General features: G+C 37.8%; 1 protein-coding gene and 1 pseudogene across 1 annotated transcript in view; one reads left to right on the top strand and one right to left on the bottom strand.

The window, feature by feature from the left end:
- The window catches only part of LOC136863441 (proteasome activator complex subunit 4A), a 1,047,550-nt gene that overhangs the window by 29,724 nt on the left and 995,013 nt on the right, over positions 1 to 22,813 (top strand). Inside the window, exon 2 of the mRNA XM_068225934.1 lies at positions 13,938 to 14,087. Within this exon, the coding sequence (XP_068082035.1) occupies positions 13,938 to 14,087 (150 nt within the window). The remainder of the gene's footprint in view (positions 1 to 13,937; positions 14,088 to 22,813) is intronic.
- On the bottom strand, positions 17,994 to 22,658 carry LOC136864832 (piggyBac transposable element-derived protein 4-like; annotated as a pseudogene).

Genomic DNA, 22,813 nt, shown 5'->3' with positions numbered 1-22,813 from the left:
TTCCGATCAGAACTGAAAAACCAATATTCGCAACATTTACATTCACCAACACAGCAGTATATCAAATCACGAATCCGATCAAAAAGCGGCAAATTAATATTGCATTTAAAACGCAAAATACAAATAGAAATATAATTTTCAACCATAATGGTGTAAATTCACGCAACAACCAAAGTTCAGGAATCTATAAGCTGATTTGCTCGAATTGTGGTTTTTCTTACGTTGGCCAAACTGGGAGAAGTTTTATAACTGGATATTTAGAACATGTAAATGCGGCTAAACATAACAAATTCTCCGCTATGAGTAATCGTATGCAAGAAAAAGGACAAGGTTTTTACTACAATAGAAAAAGATTTAGCAATAATCGGAAAGGTCGATAAAGGAAAATTAATGAATGAGCGAGGAATATACATATCTACCTAGATAAACACTTCAGTAGAGATAAAAACCTGAATGACAAAATAGGAATAAAAAAACCATTAATAGAACACATTCCGAAATTAATGCAAACGTTCAAACTCGATAGCACAAAATTTACAAGCGATTTTATCCCGAATGATGATAATAATAAGAGTCAATCTACAAATACACGACCCCCTCCCCTACACAACCTCAGAACATTCACCTCCACGAATCATGCAATTCGGTAGAACGCCGTCCTCTGTTACCTCCCCTCCCAACGCCCCACAGATACGTAAACATATACAACATGAGGAGCGCAAGTAGAATGACAAGCAGTCATCAAACAACGGAATGCACTAGTGTAAATGCAGGCAGGAGTAGAAAGGGTAAGTGCTGATCCTTCAACGTTAGTTTCTTCAACTTTTAAAATATTCAGCATATTTCTATGAAAGAAAAATTCCTGTCACAGGTATGTCAACAAATTTACTTACGTAAACTTTGATGAAATTACCACTTGCATATTATCAAAGCTTGTCTGTCACCATTTGACTGAGTCCCTGCTTACGTCTGTACGATTGCCCTACACTGGTTAAGACTACAAGCAATTTGTGAATTTGACAAATTTTTAGGTTAAATATTTAAAGTAGGTCAAAATTCATAACCTATAATCAACAGTGCGCATCAGTTTTGTCATTTTTATGGACGAAAAGAAATAATATTCAAGCCTAAACTCAGCTGTTTTGAGAGTGTATTAAGATTCCAATGACATATGGTACAACAAGTGAAAAAGTTTACGTCATTTGTAACAAAATGTTTTAATGTGTATACAACAAATAATTTTAAGACATTCAGCAATTCAACAGATTGTGAATGTATTTATATAGAGACTAACTAATGGCATTGTATTTTAAATATTAGAATAAGGTTTTAAAGTTTCAAACTCAATAAATAGTCATATTATTTTCAATAAGACTACGTAATATAGAAACGTTTTATATTTAAGAGGTTTTCCTACGTTTTAACAATTAAGCAAGAACATAAGGATGAGATCCTGACACTGAGGTAGTCATCGGTATGAATGAATGAATACTGATCTGCATTTAGGGCAGTCGCCCAGGTGGCAGATTCTGTATCTGTTGCTTTCCTAGCCTTTTCCTAAATGATTTCAAAGAAATTGGAAATTTATTGAATGTCTCCCTTGGTAAGTTATTCCAATCCCTAACTCCCTTTCCTGTTGATGTCCACAGTTGGGTAGTAACAACTATGTTATGTGCATTTCAGATATCATCTTTTACTCGTGTTTAATTTTTACTGAGTGAGTTAGGGTCGTGTTGCTGCGTCCTTGCATTAGGGAGATAGTGCGTTCGAATCTCATTGTTGGCAACCCTGAAGATGTTATTGCATGGTTTCCCATTTTTACATCAGGCTAATGCTGCAGCTGTACCTTAATCCAAGGAGAGGATATCAAAACCCTGAGATTTGCTGATGATTTTGTTATTTTATCTGAGACTGCTGAAGATCTGCAGAAATTGCTGAATGGTACAGGCAGAGTCTTGGGTAAGGATTACAAGATGAAAATAAATAAGTCCAAAACAAAAGTAATAAAGTGCAGTCGAACGATGTCTGGTGATGCAGGAAATATTACATTAGGAAATGAAGTCTTAAAGGAAGTACATGAATATTGTTACTTGGATAGCAAAATAACTTGCGATGGCAGAAGTAAGGAGGAAATAAAATGCAGACTAGCACAAGCAAAGGAGGCCTTTCTTAGGAAAAGAAATTTGCTGACTTCGAAGATTGAAATAGGGCTTAGAGAGATGTTTTTGAAGACTTTTGTCTGGAGTGTGGCATTGTATGGAAGTGAAACATGGGCAATAACTAGCTCAGAAAAAAAGAGAACAGAAGCTTTTGAAATGTGGTGTTACAGAAAAATGCTGAAGGTGAGATGGATGGATCGAATCACGAATGAAGAGATACTGAATCGAATTTGGCTAACTTTGAGCAGAAGAAGAGACAGAATGATAGGACACATCTTAAGACACCTGGGACTTGTGCAGTTGGTTTCCGAGGGAAGTGTACGAGGTAAGAACGGTAGGGGTAGACCAAGGTATGTATATGACAAGCAATTTGGAGCAGATGTGGGATACAGCAGTTACGTAGAAATGAAAAGCTGAGGTCAGGATAGGGTGGCATGGAGAACTGCAACAAATCACTATGGACTGATGACTCAAGTGACGTCACTTCCCGCCATTTCTCTGCTGACCGCTCGGAACATCCAGCTTAATTAAGAACTAATAATTTGGTTTAGTGATCCACCCAAGCAATACACTTCACTTTACAAGTGAGAATACACTTAATCTTAAAATGTTTTATATAAACCGAGCTCGATAGCTGCAGTCGCTTAAGTGCATCCAGTATTCGGGAGATAGTATTTTCGAACCCCACTGTCGGCAGCCCTGAAAATGGTTTTCCGTGGTTTCCCATTTTCACACCAGGCAAATGCTGGGGCTGCACCTTAATTAAGGCTACGGCCGCTTCCTTCCCACTCCTAGACATTTCCTGTGCCATTGCCGCCATAAGACCTGTCTGTGTCGGTGCGACGTAAAGCAACCTGCAAAAAAAAAAAGATGTTTTATGCATTCTTTGGTACATTCTTATCTCTTATTTAAGACATCTCTTGTCATAGCATCTCAAAAATTATTTTATGTGATTAAAATACAGAAATATTACTGTCCAGTAATTTAAAATTGATGAACCCGTGTCGTTTCTAGAATGTTTAAAAACACACAAAATCAATATTCTCATCATAATCATTTCCCCTTATCCACCTCCTGCCAGGTCAGGATATTTATGACACTTCTCCATCTTCCTCTTTTGTTTCACCATTCCTCTTCCACGATCTTGTCCCAGTCTAAATTTTGTCTTCTTATGCCTCTCTTTACTGATCCAATCCACCTTGTTCTAGGCCTTCCTCTTGCTCTCTTCCCCTGCACTTAGCCTCCAGCATCTGTCTGCTCCATCTTTACTTGTTCAAACCACCTTAGTTTATTCTTTCTAACTTTCTCATTTAAGCTTTCCTATCCCAACTTCCTTCCTTACATCTTCATTTCTCACTCTGTCTTTGCTTGTCTTTCCTATCATACTTCTTATGAATTTCAGCCCACTGGCTTGAATTCTACTCTCCTGCCTGCTAGTCAAAGTCCAAGTCTCAGCTGCATAAGTCAGTATGGGTACATAGTACATTTTGTACATTATCTCTTTACTTTTCTTTGCTCCAAACAAGTTTTCTTACACTTTGGTAGAATGCATTACTCTGCTGTACCCTCCTGCTAATCTCAATGTCCACCTTAGCATTTTACATTAATTCACTTCCTAGGTATTTAAAGCTGTCCACAGTTTCCAGACTCTGACTTCCAATTTTCACAGTGCCCTTTCCTTGCCTTTCCCCTCTCTGCATCACCATAGTCTTGCTCTTCTCTGTACTGATTTTCATGCCATACTTCTTTTCTTTCAGTACATCTAGTTGTTGCTGTTGTTGCACTTCTTTGCTGTTCTTTCCCAAGATCACATCATCTCCACAGGCTTCCTTTGCTTCCTTTACAATTTCGTCCATGACCATAATTTACAAACGAGGTGACAGCTTACTCCCCTATCTTAGTCCAGTCTCACTCCTAAACCATTCTGTCTCTTCAACTGGGTTCAGTACTCTGTTAACACAGTTGTACATTGCTTGCACCATTTCTAATATTTCTCTTCTGAGTCTTTTTTTTAACCATGGTTTCCCAAACCTTCTCTCTGGGGACACCATCATATGCCTTTTCTATGTCTATCACAGTCATGACTAGATCCTTTCCATATTCCCAGCTCTTTTCCATCAGCTGGCTCATGCTAAAGATTGGGTCCAGTATAGATCTACTCCTGAAGCTGTACTGTTCCTCTTGTAACTCTCTTTCAATCTTTCTTCTCATTCTTGTTTTTAATAACCTTTCAAGTATTTTAACTACCTGCGATATGCGATTCCTCTATAGTTACACAATTAGAAATAGATTATAGATGATTATAGATTAGAAATAGGTTATAGATTACGATCCTCTATAGTTACTGTAAACTTTCTTATCCCCTCTCTTAAACACTGGTATTATCCTTTTTTTCCCGTCTTCTGGTACGCATTTGTGTTTCTACATACACTTTACTAGTTGGTACAACCATTGCATACCAACAGGTCCAGCAGCCTTTACATTTCCACACTGATTTCATCCATCCCTGTTGCTTTTCCCAGCTTCATAATTTGTACCGCTAACTCCACCTCCCGCATTGTTATATCGTCCTCTTTTGTTGAGTCCTCACACTGTATTGCTTCTGTCTCCCCTGTACAGTTGTTCACATTCAATAGATTATCAAATTACTCCTTCCACCTTCTCTTTACCTCTTCTGGGTGTGTTAACAATTCCCCATCTTTCTTTTTCACTAGCTTTGTGGTATCTCTTCCTGTCCTGTTATTTCCTATAAGTCCACATAGCATCCTTTTACTGCCACTTACATCCTATTCCATTTTTTGAGTAAATTCTTCCCAACTCCTCTTCTTTTCTTCTCCTGCCACCTTTTTACATCTCCATTTGCTGTTGAGATCCTTCCTTTTGCTTTCTTCTGTTTGATCTTGGTTCCATTCTCGCCAGGCTGTCTTCTTATCTATTAGTTTCATGTCCGTATTGATTTTAATATTCTCAAATATGAAGTTTTGAAGCTTCCACCAAATCAATACTTTGTCTATTATCTATTATTATTGTACAGAACCGGTTTCGACCCCTTTGAAGGTCATCCTCAGCTGGCTAACATATCATAAAATTAAAACATCACTAAATACAATAAAGAATGTCACATAGTATAAATAGAAGCATTATCAATTTACAATATTCTTCGTCCTGACTTTAACAATCGTCAAGTTAAGTGATATGAGGATTAAGGCTTAAATTCTACTGTTCTTACATGGATTATATATGTTTAAAATACGATGTTCTTGGGTTTAAAATGTTCACTGTTCCACACTAAAACATATAGCTGAGTTGATAAAGCATTTTTGAGGCACAGGTAAGTTCATAAGACATTTTGTATTTTGTGTTAACATCATTTTAAGCAACTTTTATCACTGGATCCAGCAATCCTTTATAGTCATAGTTATGCCATTAGTAGACAAACACGGCTGACCATATGAAGTAATATAGTAACATAAGCACAAGCACAATGGTGTCTCCTTATCTTTCAATCTTGTAGATGTCCTGCCACAAGCATTCTCTGGTGCATTAACAAATGCCTTTTTAAAATTGGCCCACTCCTCTTCTACATTTTCCACTTCAGTAACTGGGATTTGTTGCTTCAATTGCTCCTGAAAAACTTCATGCACAATTTTGTCTTTCAGTTTCCTTTTATTTTGCTTTCTCTTATCTCTTTTAGTTTTTCCATTTTTCCCAACTGTAATTTTTCCACCACAACTCTATGGTCTCCATCAAATACTTCTCCTGGTAAAGCTGTCACATCCTTCAACTTCCTGTGATTTGTCCTTTCCACTAAAAAGTAGTCAATTACTGATTTTGTTCTTCTGTCACCCCACCCATATTTCTTGATTTTCCGCCTGTTTTTCTTTCAAAACCATGTTCCCCCCCCCTATAAGTTCATTCCTTTCACAAAATCCACTAGTTCCTCTCCTTCGTGATTCTTTCTCCCATATCCATATGGTCCAATGACTTCTTCCTTTCCTTGTCTCTCATTTCCGACCTGTGCATTCAGATCTCCCATAATAACCACTCCACACCTGAAATTTCCCTTTCTACTTTCTTCAAGAATCCTTCAATTTCTTCCCTGTTTCCCATCTGTGGTGGATACACTTGTATGAAGTCCATCACTTCATTCTTCATCTTTAGTCTATCCAATTTTCATTATTCTGTCACTAACACATTCTACCACTTTAACATACTCCACCATTTGCTTCAAAATGATTAGTCCCACTCCGTTTCTTGTCTCTTGGCCAACACTCCAGTATAATGTGTATCCTTTCCTCAATTTCTTCCTTCCGTTACCTTACCATTTCACGTCACTCAGTCCCATCATTTCCACCTTCTCCTTCTCCATGAAATCTACTTTTTCCACTTTTCCTGTCAGGGTCATAAGATTTACTATTACCGAGCTCGATAGCTGCAGTCGCTTAAGTGCGGCCAGTATTCGGGAGATAGTAGGTTCGAACCCCACTGTCGGCAGCCCTGAAAATGGTTTTCCGTGGTTTCCCATTTTCACACCAGGCAAATGCTGGGGCTGTACCTTAAGGCCACGGCCGCTTCCTTCCCACTCCTAGCCCTTTCCTGTCCCATCGTCGCCGTAAGACCTGTCTGTGTCGGTGCGACGTAAAACAACTAGCAAAAAAAAAAATTACTATTGCTATCTGAATGCTGGTTACTGGTCGCCCATTTGTCACAGTTCCCCAGTACCCTGAGAACTGCACGTTGCTTCAAGCATGGGATGCCCTAGCCTTGTCCGAGGTTTATTTCCTAGTACCATATATAGGCTACTATTACGATGGGTTTGCCACTCCCAAAGTCATTTTATACCTACTGCCAGGTGTTATTCTAGGTGCTCCACTGGAGTACAGACGCCTTCTGTAGCCGCTCCTTTGGAGTGCAGACGTTACATGTTTCCCTCTTCTGCCATGGATGCCGTACTGAAGTCCACCTTCTTCACCACTGATGCCGTTGGGGTCTTCACCCTTACCCTGGGCTTGGGCCCTCCATATTTGTGACCCCAGGAGAGAGGATGTCCCAGTATTTTAAAGCCTCTATTTTCCTATAATCTGTCACCACTTTCGTAGATAAAATCTTTTACATGTTAAAATTTGATTTCACAGCATTATCCTCTAATTAGTGTTGCTTGAGGTTTGACACAGGTTCAGTGTATTGAATGAGGTAGAAGTTAAGCTTTGGCCTCGGAAGTGGGGGAATAGGACCTTATCATTTTTTAATTCGTCAACTGGAGAATACCGAAGCTTTCAGTCTTATAAGATTCAAGAGATAAGGTCCTCAAATTGTTGTTCCTCCCTACGGCTGGTTCCCATCCACGCCTTGCGCTGACCTGCTTCTCACCACACTACTGCGCATGAAATTTTAATGAAATTTGTAAATTGCAACATCCAGCTTATTCGAGCAGCTTGCCTCCTCGTTCATTCAAAGTCGTTGGTAAGAAAAAATCGGACTTCGAATTAAATGATTTTGAATTGACCACCAACTCATACTTCAGAAATGCCAACACTTGCCACGTCACAAAATATTCTAAGACCCGTTACTGCATGCAATTTACATTGATTCACAGTTTAAACCTTTCAAATGTCATGAAAAGAACTATTTCCGAAATGTATCCAACAAGTTGCATTTACATTATTCAAATAATGCACTTGGATAAATCACTGACAGACATAACCTCATGCGACGAGAGAGAAAAAAAACATGATTCAAAGATGAGGACAAATTTTGCTGGCTCTCCTGTGCAAGTGCTTTAGTTTTTGGATTAATGTACTGTTTGCATTTTTAGATGTCTTGTACTTGCACGAAAAGTACCCGGTGCCCTTAAAACTTTGTGGCTTGTCGAACTTTCCTATGACGAGGGGTCAAAGTCTTTCCATAAAAAAAAAAATGCAGTTTCATTGGCATTGACAATATTGTTCGGTGCGTACGAATTGATTATAATGATGAGCCGTGCTTTTTTCGCCAACTGTTGGCATCGTCAGTGTTCATGGATTCTGCTTCTCTGAGCACGTCTGTTATGTGTCATTGTGGCGTTCTTTAAAACGCTGAATACAAAAGAATTACAATTTCACTTAAACTTAGCAACTATGAAACACACTGTCGACATACCGAAGTGAAAGTGCGGAAAGCTACCCCTGCACGTTCCAGAAGGTGTATTCTATCATGACACGGAGAAATTCTGAATTTAAATTACTTTGTAAAATACTATTTTTTAATATCATCATTAGTCGTTATGCTCATTACTGAGCATCATGACCTCATAACTCTCATCATTTCCGTGTTGCAACCTTGATGAGATGTCTCCATCCTGAGCAGTTTTCACATTTCTTTAATATGATCTGAAGTTGTAGACCAGTGATCTTCTTCGCCTGATCTATCCATCTACTTGCTGTTCTTCCTCATGGTCTACTGCCTTCGATTTTACCTTGTAAAATGATCTTTTCCAACTTCCTTCCGTCTTGTCTGAAAATGTGGCCAAGGAACCGGAGGTAACACTCACTCACACGGGAAGATAGATGTTTCTTGACGCAGAGTTCGTCCAGAATGGAAACATTAGTTCTTCTTTCTGTCCAGGGTACACGTAGCATTCTCCGCCAACACATCTCAAAGGCATCAATGCGCTTTTTGTCCTTAGCATTCACGGTCCAGGTCTCACAGCCGTACAAAAGGACGGAGGATACTAGTGATTCTACCAAGCACATCTTCGTAGCTTTTGACATTGCCCAGTTCTGCCAGATCTTAGTAAGTTTAACCATTGCAGCACAACCTAAGACAATACGTCTTTTTACCTCTTTATCGCAGCTTCCCGTGTCATTCATAACTGACGCCAGGTATACAAATTCCTTTACTATATCCAGGTCCTTTAGGCACCCTGTAAGTTTTATTTGACCTTGCCGATCAACTAACCATTAGTTTTGGTCTTTTTGATGTTTATCTCTAGACCATACGGAAGACTAGTGTTCTTTAACCTTGTAAGCAGGTCAGAAAGTTCCTCTTCTTTTCCAGTGATGAGGGAAGTGTCATCTGCAAAGTGCAGGTTGTTAATTTTTCTGCCACCAATTGAGATTCCACTATTCCAGCCATTGAGAGCTCTTTTGATGACACACTCTGCATAGTTGTTGTAGAGTTGAGGTGATAATATACAACCTTGCCTTACTCTATTTGTCACATTGAAAATGCCTGAGAGATCACCATCCACCTTTATGGTTGCTGCGTGGTTTTTATACAGGCCTTTCAATAACGATATTAAATGCAGTGGAATCCCAAATTCCTTTAGCACCCTGCCACAACTTGTCCCACATAACACAATCAAAGGCCTTTTTGTAGTCCAGGAAGCAAATAAAGGCAGGGACACAAAACTTGCAACATTTCTCAATTGTCTGTCTCATGTTCAGGATAGACTCTCGTGTTCCTTTACCTGCAACAAAGCCTGCTTGTTCCGTGGATATCTGAGGTTGCAGGAATAGTTTTAGGCGTTGATTATGTAGTGCATAACTTTGCTTGCATGGGATATTAATGCAAAAGTACGATAATTGGAACAATCCCTTGTAGACCCCACTTTCAGCATTTCTCCCGAAATACCATCCATATATGGGGCTTTGCTGTTCTTCAAATGATTGACAGCATTCGCAATTTCAGTGAATAAAATATCAGGTTCTTTGTCATACCTCATAGAAATTTCCTGTACAGCAGAATTATTTCCCTTGCAATACAGCATTTCACAGTATTGTTTCCACCTCTCTATTGCCTTATCAGTAATAAGGTTGCCACCTTCATCTTCAATCACCCATGTGCGTGGTTTGAACTCAAGTATTGCTGTAGACATTTTTTAAAAGATCATGTGTTTCATACAGCCTTTGATGTTGGACTATTTTATCACAAATACTGATGAGATACAGTTTTAAATTAAATGGGAGCAGTTTGCTTCCATCTGCAGTTACACAAAGCACAATTGTACACCCAACATCAAGAACTAGGTGAGCAGGAGCGTGTTGCCAACCTTGATGCGAATAAAACCTGCACCCCAATTTTGTGCCTCAAATTTTTTTAAAAAAATATGCAGGGATTATTTGCGTAAATATGGTATTAACATTAAAATGTTTACATAATGTCACTCATTGTATAAAATCAGTGATTTTCTTCTGAATTTTCTTGGTGCAGCGCTGTCGTGCAGCTATGTCACGCCACTGTTTAATCAACAGTACATCAGCTGGTGTAGATTCATTGCTTTGTTCAACAAAGCACAAAGCAATCTGAAATAATGAAACAATTTCTTTTGTTACTACTGAACTGAATACTGTATACCATAATTTTATTACTGTACTGTAATTAAAACATGTGGTACTGTATTTTAATAAATATTCAAAATTAATCTTACCTCCAGTGCATTAAATCCATCATCTGCTCTAACTTCATTCTCAGAACTGCTATTGTCAAGGTCAGAGTCATCTGCTTCAACCCTTGTCAGTAAAATGGAATCCACTATTTCTTGGTCTGTTAGATCAAGTTCAGAATCATCTGATTGTAACAACTCGTTCACCTCACACTGGTTAACATTCTCACATAATGGAATTTGTTTCGCCATCTCTTGCATATTATCATCATTTTCCTCATCTTCTGAAAATATCCCTTCATACAGTTTGTTCCAGGAATTAAAAAAATTCACTGATGTAATCTTTTCCCAGGATTGGACACACCAATAAAATGTTCATAGACTTCAACGAATCTGTAAGACTGTTACCGGATAATTCACCATCACTCAGAATAGATCGTAGCAGAAACGCACGATAATGGTGTGTGAATGCTTCCAGAACACCCTGGTCCATAGGTTGAAGTAAGCTTGTCATATTAGGGTGCAGAAATCAAACAGCAATATCACCACTTTCCAACTACCCTGGGTGTGTTGGGGCAGTGTCAATCAACACAATTGCTTTTCTGGGCAATCCCTTAGACTTCAAAAAATATTCAACGCTTAGTTCAAACTTTTGACAGAACCATTCTTCGAAAAGTTGCAACGACATCCAGGCACTTTTTTAAACTCTATAATAAACTTGTAAGGCAGTGGCGGCAATATTTTTAAGAGCTCTAGGGTTTTTTGATTTTCCTTTGCACATTAGTGGCAGCCTATGAGTGCCTGAAGCATTAGCACTTGCTAAAACCGTAATCCTCTCCTTATTCTTTTTGTGACCTGTTGCAGATTTTTCTTTTATTGATGCGAAGGATGTGCTGTATTTGGCAACATTTTAAAATTTAACCTTGTTTTGTCAGCATTATATACATGATCGTTTGTCAATCCTTCACTGATCTCTTCAAACTCTGTTTTAAAAACATCAGCAGCTAGTGGGTCTGCGGAAAGCTTCTCGCCACTTAGATGTAACTAACGTAGGCCCTCTACCATATCTATTTTTAAATATATCTAGCCATCCTCAACTAGCCTTGAAGTCCTTTCCATCATCCCCTAACTTTGTAGCCAATAATTTAGCCTTCTCTTGATTTATAGGACCAGATAACAGTATTCCTTTTTCACGTTGTTGTGTAAACCAAAGAAATACCACATTGTTTACCTTTTCATACCCACTGTCTTTCATATTATTGCGGTTTGATATCTTAGAGGAATGCTCAATTACTGTAATTTAGATTTTGTCTTTACCCAATCCTCCACTATTGACACATCAACTCAATAATCCGCAACAACAGTTCACAATGTCGCACCATTTTCCACCTGTCTCACAGCTTCGACTTTTTTTCCTGATGCTTACAACAACGCGTTTTTGTTTAGTTGACATCATTCAATAAGAATGCACTTGGCACTGTACTGTTAACACAAGTGATTAATGTACCTTGCTACTGTATTTCAAAAGAACCCAGTTCAGATGCCTGGGACAGCGTTGGTAGGGTAAGAATAAGGTAAGATACAGTACCGTTAATGAGCAGGTAGTTCATTTTACAATGGGGTAAGGAAAGCATTGGAATTACAGTATAGAACTGCAAGGCCAGTGGAACGACCTTGGGTGAAAGGAAAATATGAATTGAGAAGGGTCGCTGGACTTTCCTGGTTTTCTAACGGAAGCTGCAGTGTAGACCGAGCTGTGAACAAGATGAAACTTCTACAAATGAAGCAACGTTAACCACAGTCTACATAATCTTCATGAGGATTAATACAATAATAATAATAATAATGCAATCGTGGGAAGATTTTGGTAATAACCTGGAAAGGCTAGGTCAAGCAGCAGGGAAACCTTACTGGACAGTAATAAAGAATCTTAGGAAGGGAGGGAGAAAGGGTATGAACAGTGTTTTTAGTAGAATCAGATTTTCAGTATGTGCCATGTAATTGAAAAATGCTACGAGAGGAATAGGCAGTTGTGTTTGTTCTGCTTCGAACGCTAGCATTCTTGCCACATCCTGGGAGCCATGTGGTGGCGACTGAACGTACCATTTCCACTTCTATTATAACATCTAAATTTTAAAGAGTCATTGTTTAAGAAGCCTTTCTTGTGGACAGTCTAGATTCCTTCTGAGGACTCAGGGTGCAGTTCCCTGCAAAACATAAAGAATTTCACCTTATTTTCATGACACGGCATAAGCCCAAAAGCCTGTACAGCATCATGTCTATAAGTATGGGCTGTGAAAGCATCAATGGCAAAAGATATATTGTTTTTGAGAAGAAGGAGGCTTTTTTTTTTTTCCAGTGTCTACTCAGTAAATTTAACTTACAGTTTTGCAGTCTTTTGAAACATGAAATATTACACTATTAAATAATAGAGCAAATGCCTAAAAAGCCTTACATCTGATATGTTATTAAATACCTGTAAAAAGAATATGAACTATTTGAAAAAAATTTACTAAAACAAGAGATAGATCGATGGGACTCACCTTTAGACACCCAGGACTTGTTTAGCTGGTTTTGAAGGGAAGAGGTAGTAGTAGTAATAATAATGGTTTATATCCCACTTACTATTTTTACAGTTTATAGAAAAGTTGAGCTACAGAAATTTTGTCCTGCAATAGTTCTTTTATTTGCCAGTCAGTATCTTATCCCAAGGCTAACTTTTCTGAGAACCTTTAAATACCATCAGAGTGAGCCAGGATCAAACCTACCATCTTTATACTCTGTGCCAATCAGCCTGGTACGGAAGGGAGGAGGCTAAAACATGAATATGAAAAGCAGATTATAGCAGATGTGGCTACAGTAGTTATGTTGGAATCGAGCGAATGGTTGCTTGGTTTGAGATCACATAGTTGTCAGCTTGCATTGTGGAAAAGTGGGTTCAAACTCTTCTACTGTCAGTTCTGAAAATGTTTTTCAGTGGTTTCCGATTTTCCCTCCAGGTAAACGCTGAGACTGTACTTTAATTAAGGCCACAGTCGCTGTCTTCCCGATTCTAGCACTTTCCTATCCGTTCATCGCTAAGAGACCTATCTGTGTTGGTGCACCACAAAGCAAATTGTAAGGAAAAAATGAAGGATACTCTGGTGTGCAGAGGTACTACATCAAGGCACTCTATGGACTGACGACCCAAACATCAACATAATCTTTTCAAACAAAACCATTTGATTAATATTTTTTGAGTTTTTAATTGTAAAGTAACTACTATAAAGTTAAGTTTTGAAAAAAATATTTTAATACAGTGTGCCACGAAAACTTACACTTATTTTGTTGTGTGTTAATTTTTTGTAGTATGTTGCTATGATGTGTGATTTCTTTAAATTTTGCAACTAACTAGGTGTGTATTTTGCTTATTGCAGATATGTCCGTGTCTTTGGACTGAAGTTCTCAAAAGAAGACCACCTGGCTTTCATTCATGTGATGTACGAGTTGGTAACTCTTCCAGGCACTCCAGGCTTAGAGCCCAATTTGCTGAATAGATTTTGCATGACCCTGACTACTCTTCTTCGGTAGGTAGAAAAGTCTTTCTAATACAATTGATATACTATATAATACAATACACATGAAAAATGCTTTCCAATTTATATTTGGTATTTCATACAACTGCAGGGGGAGATATGATCTGCATAATGGTTTAGTTTCTGATTTTTTTTTACCCAGATAAATGAGGTTTGACTCATGGTGGCTTGGGATCGAATCTTCTCCTGAGAAATTGCACTGTGTCTGGGACGTCAAACTGTGGTCAAAACCTGAAATTAGCCAGAGTGACCTCAGGCATACGTAGCATAAGCTGAAGGAAATTTATGATACAATCACTATAAAGAGTGTAACATTATTAAAGTTGGACCCACCGGGCGAAGCGCACAGCTGTGAGCTTGCATCCGGAAGATAGTGGGTTCGAACCCCACTGTCGGCAGCCCTGAAAATGATTTTTCGTGGTTTCCCATTTTCACACCAGACAAATGCTGGCGCTGTACCTTGATTAAGGCTGCGGCCGCTTCCTTCCCATTCCTAGGCCTTTCCTCTCCCATCGTTGCCATAAGACCTATCTGTGTCGGTGCGAAGTAAAACAAATAGCAAGGGGAAAAAAAGGGAAAAAAAAAGAAAGAGTTGGACCCTGTTGGGGTACTGTGTACTTTATGTTCACTTTGCAGGGCATAAGCATCACCCTACAAAAAAAAAAAAAAATGTTGAATTCCCCAACATGGCAGTTTCAGCATGAAGTGATGATAATAATAATAATATTGTTATTTGCTTTACGTCCCACTAACTACTCTTTTACGGTTTTCGGAGAGCAGCATGAAGTAAGGGGTGTGGAATATGTGAGATACCACAAAAATAGGTAGGGGTATGATTGTTTTCGAATTGATGGTTCTGTTTTTTTTTTTTTAATGCAAGGGGATTTTAGAACTGTGCAAATCAGTCAACGTGTGATAAAGTCCAATTTTAATTTAATATGAGGTTTATTATGTTAAAATATCCTCATAAAAAACCGCAGTGTGCAGCCAAACATAAAAAAAATGTATTATTCCTCAGCTTCACTTCACAGCCAAGCCCATTGTATCAAATGTACCAAAATTGCTCGATATTGATGGTTTTTTTTCCAATTTGTGGCTTGTGGTTAGTGATCGGCAGAATCAAATACAATAATTTTGAGAATCGTTACTTGCATTCAAAACGTTCTCAAGTACAACATAACCTGTAAAACTTGAGTAGGCCTAAAGGTAATTTATGGGGTACAGGACTTACTAAAACTTACTGTATACTGCACAGTATTTCCAGTTACCAAATAACAAGGGCATATAACACACAGGAGGGGATTTTGCTTCCATGTTAATTTTTTTTCTATTGGATGTCCTTTGTTTTATTATATTAGAGAACTAAAAAACTACTTGTAATCAGTTGTTACTTGGCTTTGCATCATAGCATTAAGAGGGTGTCTTTGCTTGTCCAGTCGGTGATCCCTGATTGAGGGAAATTTCCCTCTGAAGAGGGAAACATGGACATGGTTTTGGAATTGTGGGGGGAAAAAGAGAAAATATGTACATAAAATATTGTACTGTTCCTTTATATTTTTGGACAAAGGAATTGTCCTCTTCAAGTGAGAGATATAGTATATCATGGTATATTTCAATGCCCCCCTAATATTTGCCCAAACCTTGAAACTATCCGCAACTTTCTGATAAGAGACGTGAAAACACCGGATGCCTTCTCAAGGAAACTTTTTACCAATAGCTCAACAGAAATACTTCACATAGTGCATACAAGTTCTTCAGCAATCAACGAACTTATGGAAAATTCACAAGACTTATAGTGAACTATATTTTAGTCCATCAGTGTTTTTAACATTAAGATTTTTAATTATAAGTCATAGTTTAACTAACGATCGCCTTCAATGCATTCCCTCCCCCCTTCTACCCCCCCCCCCCCCCCCCCTAACATCCATTCACACACGCACCACTAACACTTGTTTTTAAGGTTTTAAGAAAATTGTGAGACTGTTTTTTAGCTAATTTTTACTTTTACCAAATGTAAGCAGCTGATGATGAATGCAACGCATTCGAAACATGTTCTGAACTTTTAATTTAATGTCTACTGAAATAGCCTAAGGCTAAATAAAAGTGAAAGTATCGATCAGGTGGATTCTTGTTCCATCAATTAATTGGACTTTCTGATCAGTTGCTCAACAATAGGTTGTTATAATTGAACTTTAAATTTTTGAATGCATTACTTGTCTGTCTGTTAGGTCATCAGCCCAGAGGCTGGTTGGCTCCTCAAACAGCACCAACAAAGGCTATGCATTACTTATCAATGATATATTAATTGAATGTACAAGAAGCATATTTAATACCACAATGAATGCTAAATATGAGTGATTATAAATCGTCCAAAATAATGCCCATAATTATTTGGCATTGCAAATTTTAATAATACAATCTGCTGGGAACTTGTGTGTTGTTGAATTTTTATTTTACCGAATTAAAAGCAGGACTTTCGGTCCGTTATTGGATCATCCTCAGCTACAATATAATGAACTTAAAGAACTATACAGACAACACACAAACTATGATATAAAATATGAAATCATATTTGTATAGTGTTGATTAGGAGGGAAGTCCTAATAAAGTTCCTAGTTACTGAAACATACCACATAGTCGACCATTTCACTTCTCCCCAGCCCAAAGTTGGCAACATTTTTGTAACACTACTCCTTCGTTGGAAATCACCCAGAACACATTGTGTTGCTTTCCTTAGAATTTTTTCCAGTTCTCGTATCAAGTAGTCCTGGTGAATGTCGCATACACTGGAACCATATTCCAACGGCAGTTGAACCAAGAGACTTATATGCCCTCTCCTTTACATCCTTACTACAATCACTAAATACTCTCCTAACCATCTGAAGAGATCTGTAAACTTTCTTAACTTCGTTAATATGATTACCCCAAAGAAGATCATTCCTTATATTAACACCTAGGTACTTAGTGTTCCCCATAAGGAACTTTCACCCCATCAACACAATAATTAAAACTGAGAGGACGTTTCCTCTTGGTGAAAATATAACTTGACTTGTTATCACATTTACATTCATTCCATTGTCCATACGTGCCAAGTCTCCCGATTTGAGCGGGAGACTCCCGATTTTTCATCGTTCCCACTGATCTGCCGATCGCCAGGTCTGATCTCCTTATTTTCAGAGCAATATCCGTAATTTTCGTATTTTTTAAACTCCCGCGGATTTCCTCGTTCTATCGATATATGGCTGAGTATGGCTGGTCGATAGTAGTTCTAATAATGATACCAGATGGCAGTACGGGGCGCGGTGGCCAGTCATGTGCTGCTCTTTGGTCTGTAATACAGTAATTCTCTTTGCAAGCGAGTCAAGTGAGTAACATTCTCCTTGGAGTAACCTAACCTCAGAAGTAGCATACCATAGTCGTTCTACATGGGGGCAAGACCTGCAGAAGTGCTCGTGTTGTGCCTTAACCCTCTTAGTGCTGGCTCCCTTACTACCGTGTTTGCTAAAAGTTCCAGAAAGAAAATGCCTATTATGCAGCACCGAAGAAAAAAGCATATCCTGCCCTCACTGTTCAAGATATCTCATTGTAGTTTACATTTTCTTGTAGCTAAGTGATCTCTCTCCTCACTCATTATATTAACATCACGAAAATAATTCATAGTGCTCCGTAAAAAAATAAATTTGTTCATGCAATTTTTGAAAAAAAAATCTAATTTGGAACTCTGTACATCCTAGTAGTTTGATTTTACTCACCTAAATTTGGTATTCCTGTACACACTGATGCATTGTTTACTAGTCTGCAAAATATCAATGTTTTAAGAATAATAGTTCTAAAAAATAATTTTCCGTTTCACTACTCATAATATGTACATATTTACACTTCACGAACTTTCATCTCTCAACACTTATGCAGTCCTACACACAAACCATGAAGTCCTTTCTTGCACTTGGCGCACACAATATTTGACCTTTTTATTGGTCCACCATCCTTATTGCTACATACTACGGCCCCCGTTTTGCCGGGCAGCCCAGCCGGTAAGCAAAAGTCCCAGAGGCGGAACGTTCGCTTACAGGCAACGCTAAATTATAGAGGACAGGGACAACCTAAGGACTGACGACAAATGAAAACACTAAAAAGAAATGGGTTTTTAACATTTATTAATAAAATATCAGCACTTTCCAAATTCTATTAATATTTTCAAAATCTTGAAATAAAAATATTTAGCTCTTCCCTGCTGGAATTCACCCACAGTTCTTCATTAAATTGCATTCTGCAAAGATACGAAACTGAGTCTTAATAAATCGTATTAGGAAATTAATCAAATTATCATCTGAGAAAATCCTATATCAAAAATCTGATTTTTCAAATTATTATTTAAACAATACTCTGCGATTCATTTGGCTATGAGTCAAAAATTTTTCTCACACGAAAAATCAAATAAATTATTTCTATTAATTAAATATTATTCTAATTAATTTATTTAAGCTTTAAATTATATAATTAAATTATTTTGAAATCCAATATTCAACTCATTAGATTTTTACCTTTGTCAATTGACCTAGTGTTGTGCACAACTCACAATAAAGACTTAAAATTCTCGCATTGTAAAGTTAAACATTTTACATTTTGTGAGCTTAGTTCATTGACGCGATCCTTGCTTAAGTATTTTCCCTCAAAGCAAAGATCCTAATCTATCTTATTCCATCATAAAATTACTTAAAGATTTATAATTGAGCCAAATATGCTCGCCACAAAACAACAAAAAAAATCGAAACTTTACGCGCTCAGCGTCCACATATGACGAAATATAACCATGAAAATCACATTTACAAACAAAATCAGTCATTCATCCATCTCACATTCAAGCTTTGGTCCACGGTAATATTATCAAATAGATTTATCGAACCCTATCTCTTGATTTTTAATTTTAAATTTTATTTGAAATATGAGAGTTTCTCCCGATGACACTATCAGACAAGGGCTACCATTACGATCGTCTGACGTGTGATTGTAACAGGATTATCACTTTTCCAATGAAATAGATTCCACAACGATGTTCCAGGATAATTTTACAGTAGAAGTCATCACTAAAAATTCCATAGAATTGCCTACAGTCATAGATAAATAAGCATTCGCGCATACGGTCTATGAGTCACGACTACGTTATTTTTAATCTCCTATTATCTCAAATTATCGATCAATATGTGCTGCATAAGAAGAAATTATGTTCAAAGACACACTCTCTTCCTTAACTGACTCATGTAATGGACACACAAATAAAATCCTATCTTAAGATCCATTTACAAGTCTCAAAAATACCAATAACAGTAAATGCAAAATTTGTGGACATTCAAGCCACGACCAATATTCCAGGCCAACATCTACTTCAATATAGCACACATTAATCATTTATAAGCACAGTAATAATTACACTCATGACCTTTAAACATTCTATTAGACCGTAATAACGTCTATTATTATTATTATTATTATTATTATTATTATTATTATTATACACGCGCGGTCGCGTCATCGTAGGCTATGGTTTAATGAAATCATAGATGACTCTATCCTAATTCGAATCTATGGTAAACCACAAAACATCAAGGAAAAATCCTAAATTCACAGAACACGTCGATATTCTGTCCCAAGTAATTCAAAAATTATTCCATCATCATTTATGAATTAATAAATGTTATCGCGTGGGTCAAATATTTTTAACACTTTCCTCGACTTATCATGGGACAGCGAGAACATGTCACGAAGCACTCACTCAAATAGAACAAATTATAGGTCCCAAATACACTCTCACACACATTAAATCTACCAACACCAGTGAAAGAAGAGTGAAATTCCTAACTACAAAGACTATTAGAAATGATCTCAAATATTCAAGCAAGGACTACGTCTACATAATTATTACAACAGAAAAAAGAGAAAAGTATAATTTAAAATCTTAGCTGTAGTAGACTTGGCTTCTGGACTCGGTTGATGATCAGTGGATATTTAACCAAACTCCATCTCCGATATTATTCTCTCCCGGGCTGAATTATGCCTCACATTTTAATTATACATGGCTGCAGCAGGCGAGGACTTAGGACAATTACAAACTCCGTCGTAATGCTGAAGTTCCATTCTTCCGAAATAGTTCAGGACTGCTAGGGATCTTCCGTCTTCTGGTGAAAGCTGAAACTAAAAGGTCTGTTTTAGAAATAGTTCCCAACACACACTCGATTCTCCAAGCTGGCACAGTTTTTACCTACTTGTAATTTTTCCTCAGATTTATAAAATTAAGGAAATCTGAACTGCTGTGTTTCCAATATTTCTATATCTCAAAATTTCCTCAGAAGCAGAAAAAAGATATCGTCTTTCATCAAATGAATGCTTGTAATGTTCAACGTCGGATACGCCGTCTCCAATAACACATGTGCTCGAAGCAGTTATTCCCGTAGACAACTGAAGACACTCAAAAGAGCAAAGCAAAAGAGCAAAAATGAGAAAGATTTCCCCAGATACATGGGTATTTATTTCTTCAAGACGTAGGTGTGTTTGTTAATTGAATTTTATTGGCTGAGATTTAGCTATCGGGCTAACCTTGCGATCCAATTGGTTAAATATCATGACGTCAAACTCTCAAAGTATTGATCGCTTTTAGTCTGGTAGAGTTCATGTTCACGTGCTACTCATCTGGTGTCTTCAACAAGGCACAAAAAAAAAACCCAGACTCGCTTACACGGCACGGGGAAAACCTGTTTCACTGCGGGCTAGCAGACAGTGCAGAGTTGAAATCTCCTTCCTGGATGATAATTTTATGCATTGTTCCACCCCAGTAATAAAATATTCTTTCCATACAAACCAATAACCAATTTTCAAAGGTGCACTACACAGCATTTTAAATTTCTACCGGGTAAATTTTCTAACAAGGCCGCTCCTGCAGAAAGACTTTTTTCAGCAGGGAGTGGATTTCTGTGACCTCTCCATTCTATTTCTAAATCCTCAATAATACTAGAAGTAAACTGTAGTCTGGTCATTTTCTTATTGGAGGTATTTTCTTTGTAGATTATATAGGAATTTAGAACCATCCTAGTAATGATGCTAAACACCACCTTCTTCCAAAATTTCAGTGTCTGCCTCTCATCCAGATAGGTGTACATCATCATATCTGAAGCATCTACTCCCCCCATGTAGGTATTGTATTTGTGAATTATATAGGGTTTTGTAATTTCCTTCTGTTTATTATTCTTAATTTTTGTTGTTTTATTTTTAGCTACAGCGTTCGTGGACAAGAGCAAAACTGGATATTTTTGAGACTTTTTTTCACGGTACCCTGCAAGTAGAATTTCATTACTCCTATAATATTTCACTTGCCCTACATCAAATCTCTCTCTTAGGCCTTGGGGTATTTCCTTCCTGTTTTGTCTGAGGGTACCAGTAAAATAAGTGTCCTTGGAAAATAGGTAACGAGCTAAAGGAATGCTTGAAAAAAAAGTTATCTGTTACTACGTGGTAACCTTTCTGAAAATAATTTCCTAATTTTAACAATTTAGTGACTACCACATGACCAAGGCCATGCTGTTTGATTTGAGCTTTGTCCACTTCACTCTTCGCTCCTCGGTAGCAATAAAATCCCAAACAATAATTTGCAACTGAGTCACATAACATCCAAAATTTGATTCCCCACCTATGATGTTTTTTATTAGGGAGGTACTGTGTGAGGGAAGAATGACACTTTGTTCCAATGAGTGACTCATCTATACTGAGATGTTGCTGAGGGTTATAATGTTGACGGAATACATCGTTTGCATGCTCTACAATGGGATCAAATCTGGCACATGGATCATAGTTCTGATGGCCTGGGGGAAACAATGTATTGTTGTCAACTAGATGGAAGAATTTTAAAATTAACTGGAATCTGTTTCGGGAAAACATTTCCCCAAACCATGGAATGTTCCTGGAATTTTTAGCCCAGTATGAAAATATAGTAGGCCTACGAGTTATTCCCATCTCAAGAATAACTGCTACAAATGCCTTGATTTCTGCAACAGTGACAGGTTGCCATTCCCTGGCTCTAGAATTAGGCGATAACTGCTGCACATGAGACAGAAATTGGCAGGCATACCGGTTTGTTTCCTTGACTATCAATTCCCACAGGGAGAGGGTGAAAAATAGATTAAAATACTGACTTGGTTTAGCATCAGAAGGAGGTGCACGTTTAGGGCCAGGCGTCTCAAGGAATGTAGGGGAGGGTTGAAATTGTACGTCATGATCGGACTGAATTTCACGGAAATCGGGAATCTGATCATCGTAATTACAGTCTCCGTCAACTCCATCATTATTCCCGTCACCATCGGAATCGGAAATTTCATGCATCACTGTCACACGAGTAGGTCGGATAACATCACCACTATCGTCATTGTTTGAAACATTAACGGCATTATTATCACTCTCAGTATCATCTGAATCATCGCCTGATTCCACATAATCAGAATCATCACTCAATGAATTAATATACTCTACCAAATCGTCGTCATTTTCAAACACAACACGAGAGCTCGTCGCCATTATTACAAACACATGGTCTACAAGTACGCGCCAAACAGCTGAAACAGAAAAAATCATAACATCAACACAATGTGCCACACAGAGGTTCTGGTGGTAGATTTAGAAACTACGTAGTTTCTACCACGGAGTGATGCCAACTGGAGCTGCCATCTACC

The sequence above is a fragment of the Anabrus simplex genome, chromosome 2 (assembly GCF_040414725.1).
Source record: "Anabrus simplex isolate iqAnaSimp1 chromosome 2, ASM4041472v1, whole genome shotgun sequence".
Taxonomy (NCBI): domain Eukaryota; kingdom Metazoa; phylum Arthropoda; class Insecta; order Orthoptera; family Tettigoniidae; genus Anabrus; species Anabrus simplex.
Note: the sequence above shows the minus strand (reverse complement) of the source record. Positions and strands in the feature narration are given on the sequence as shown.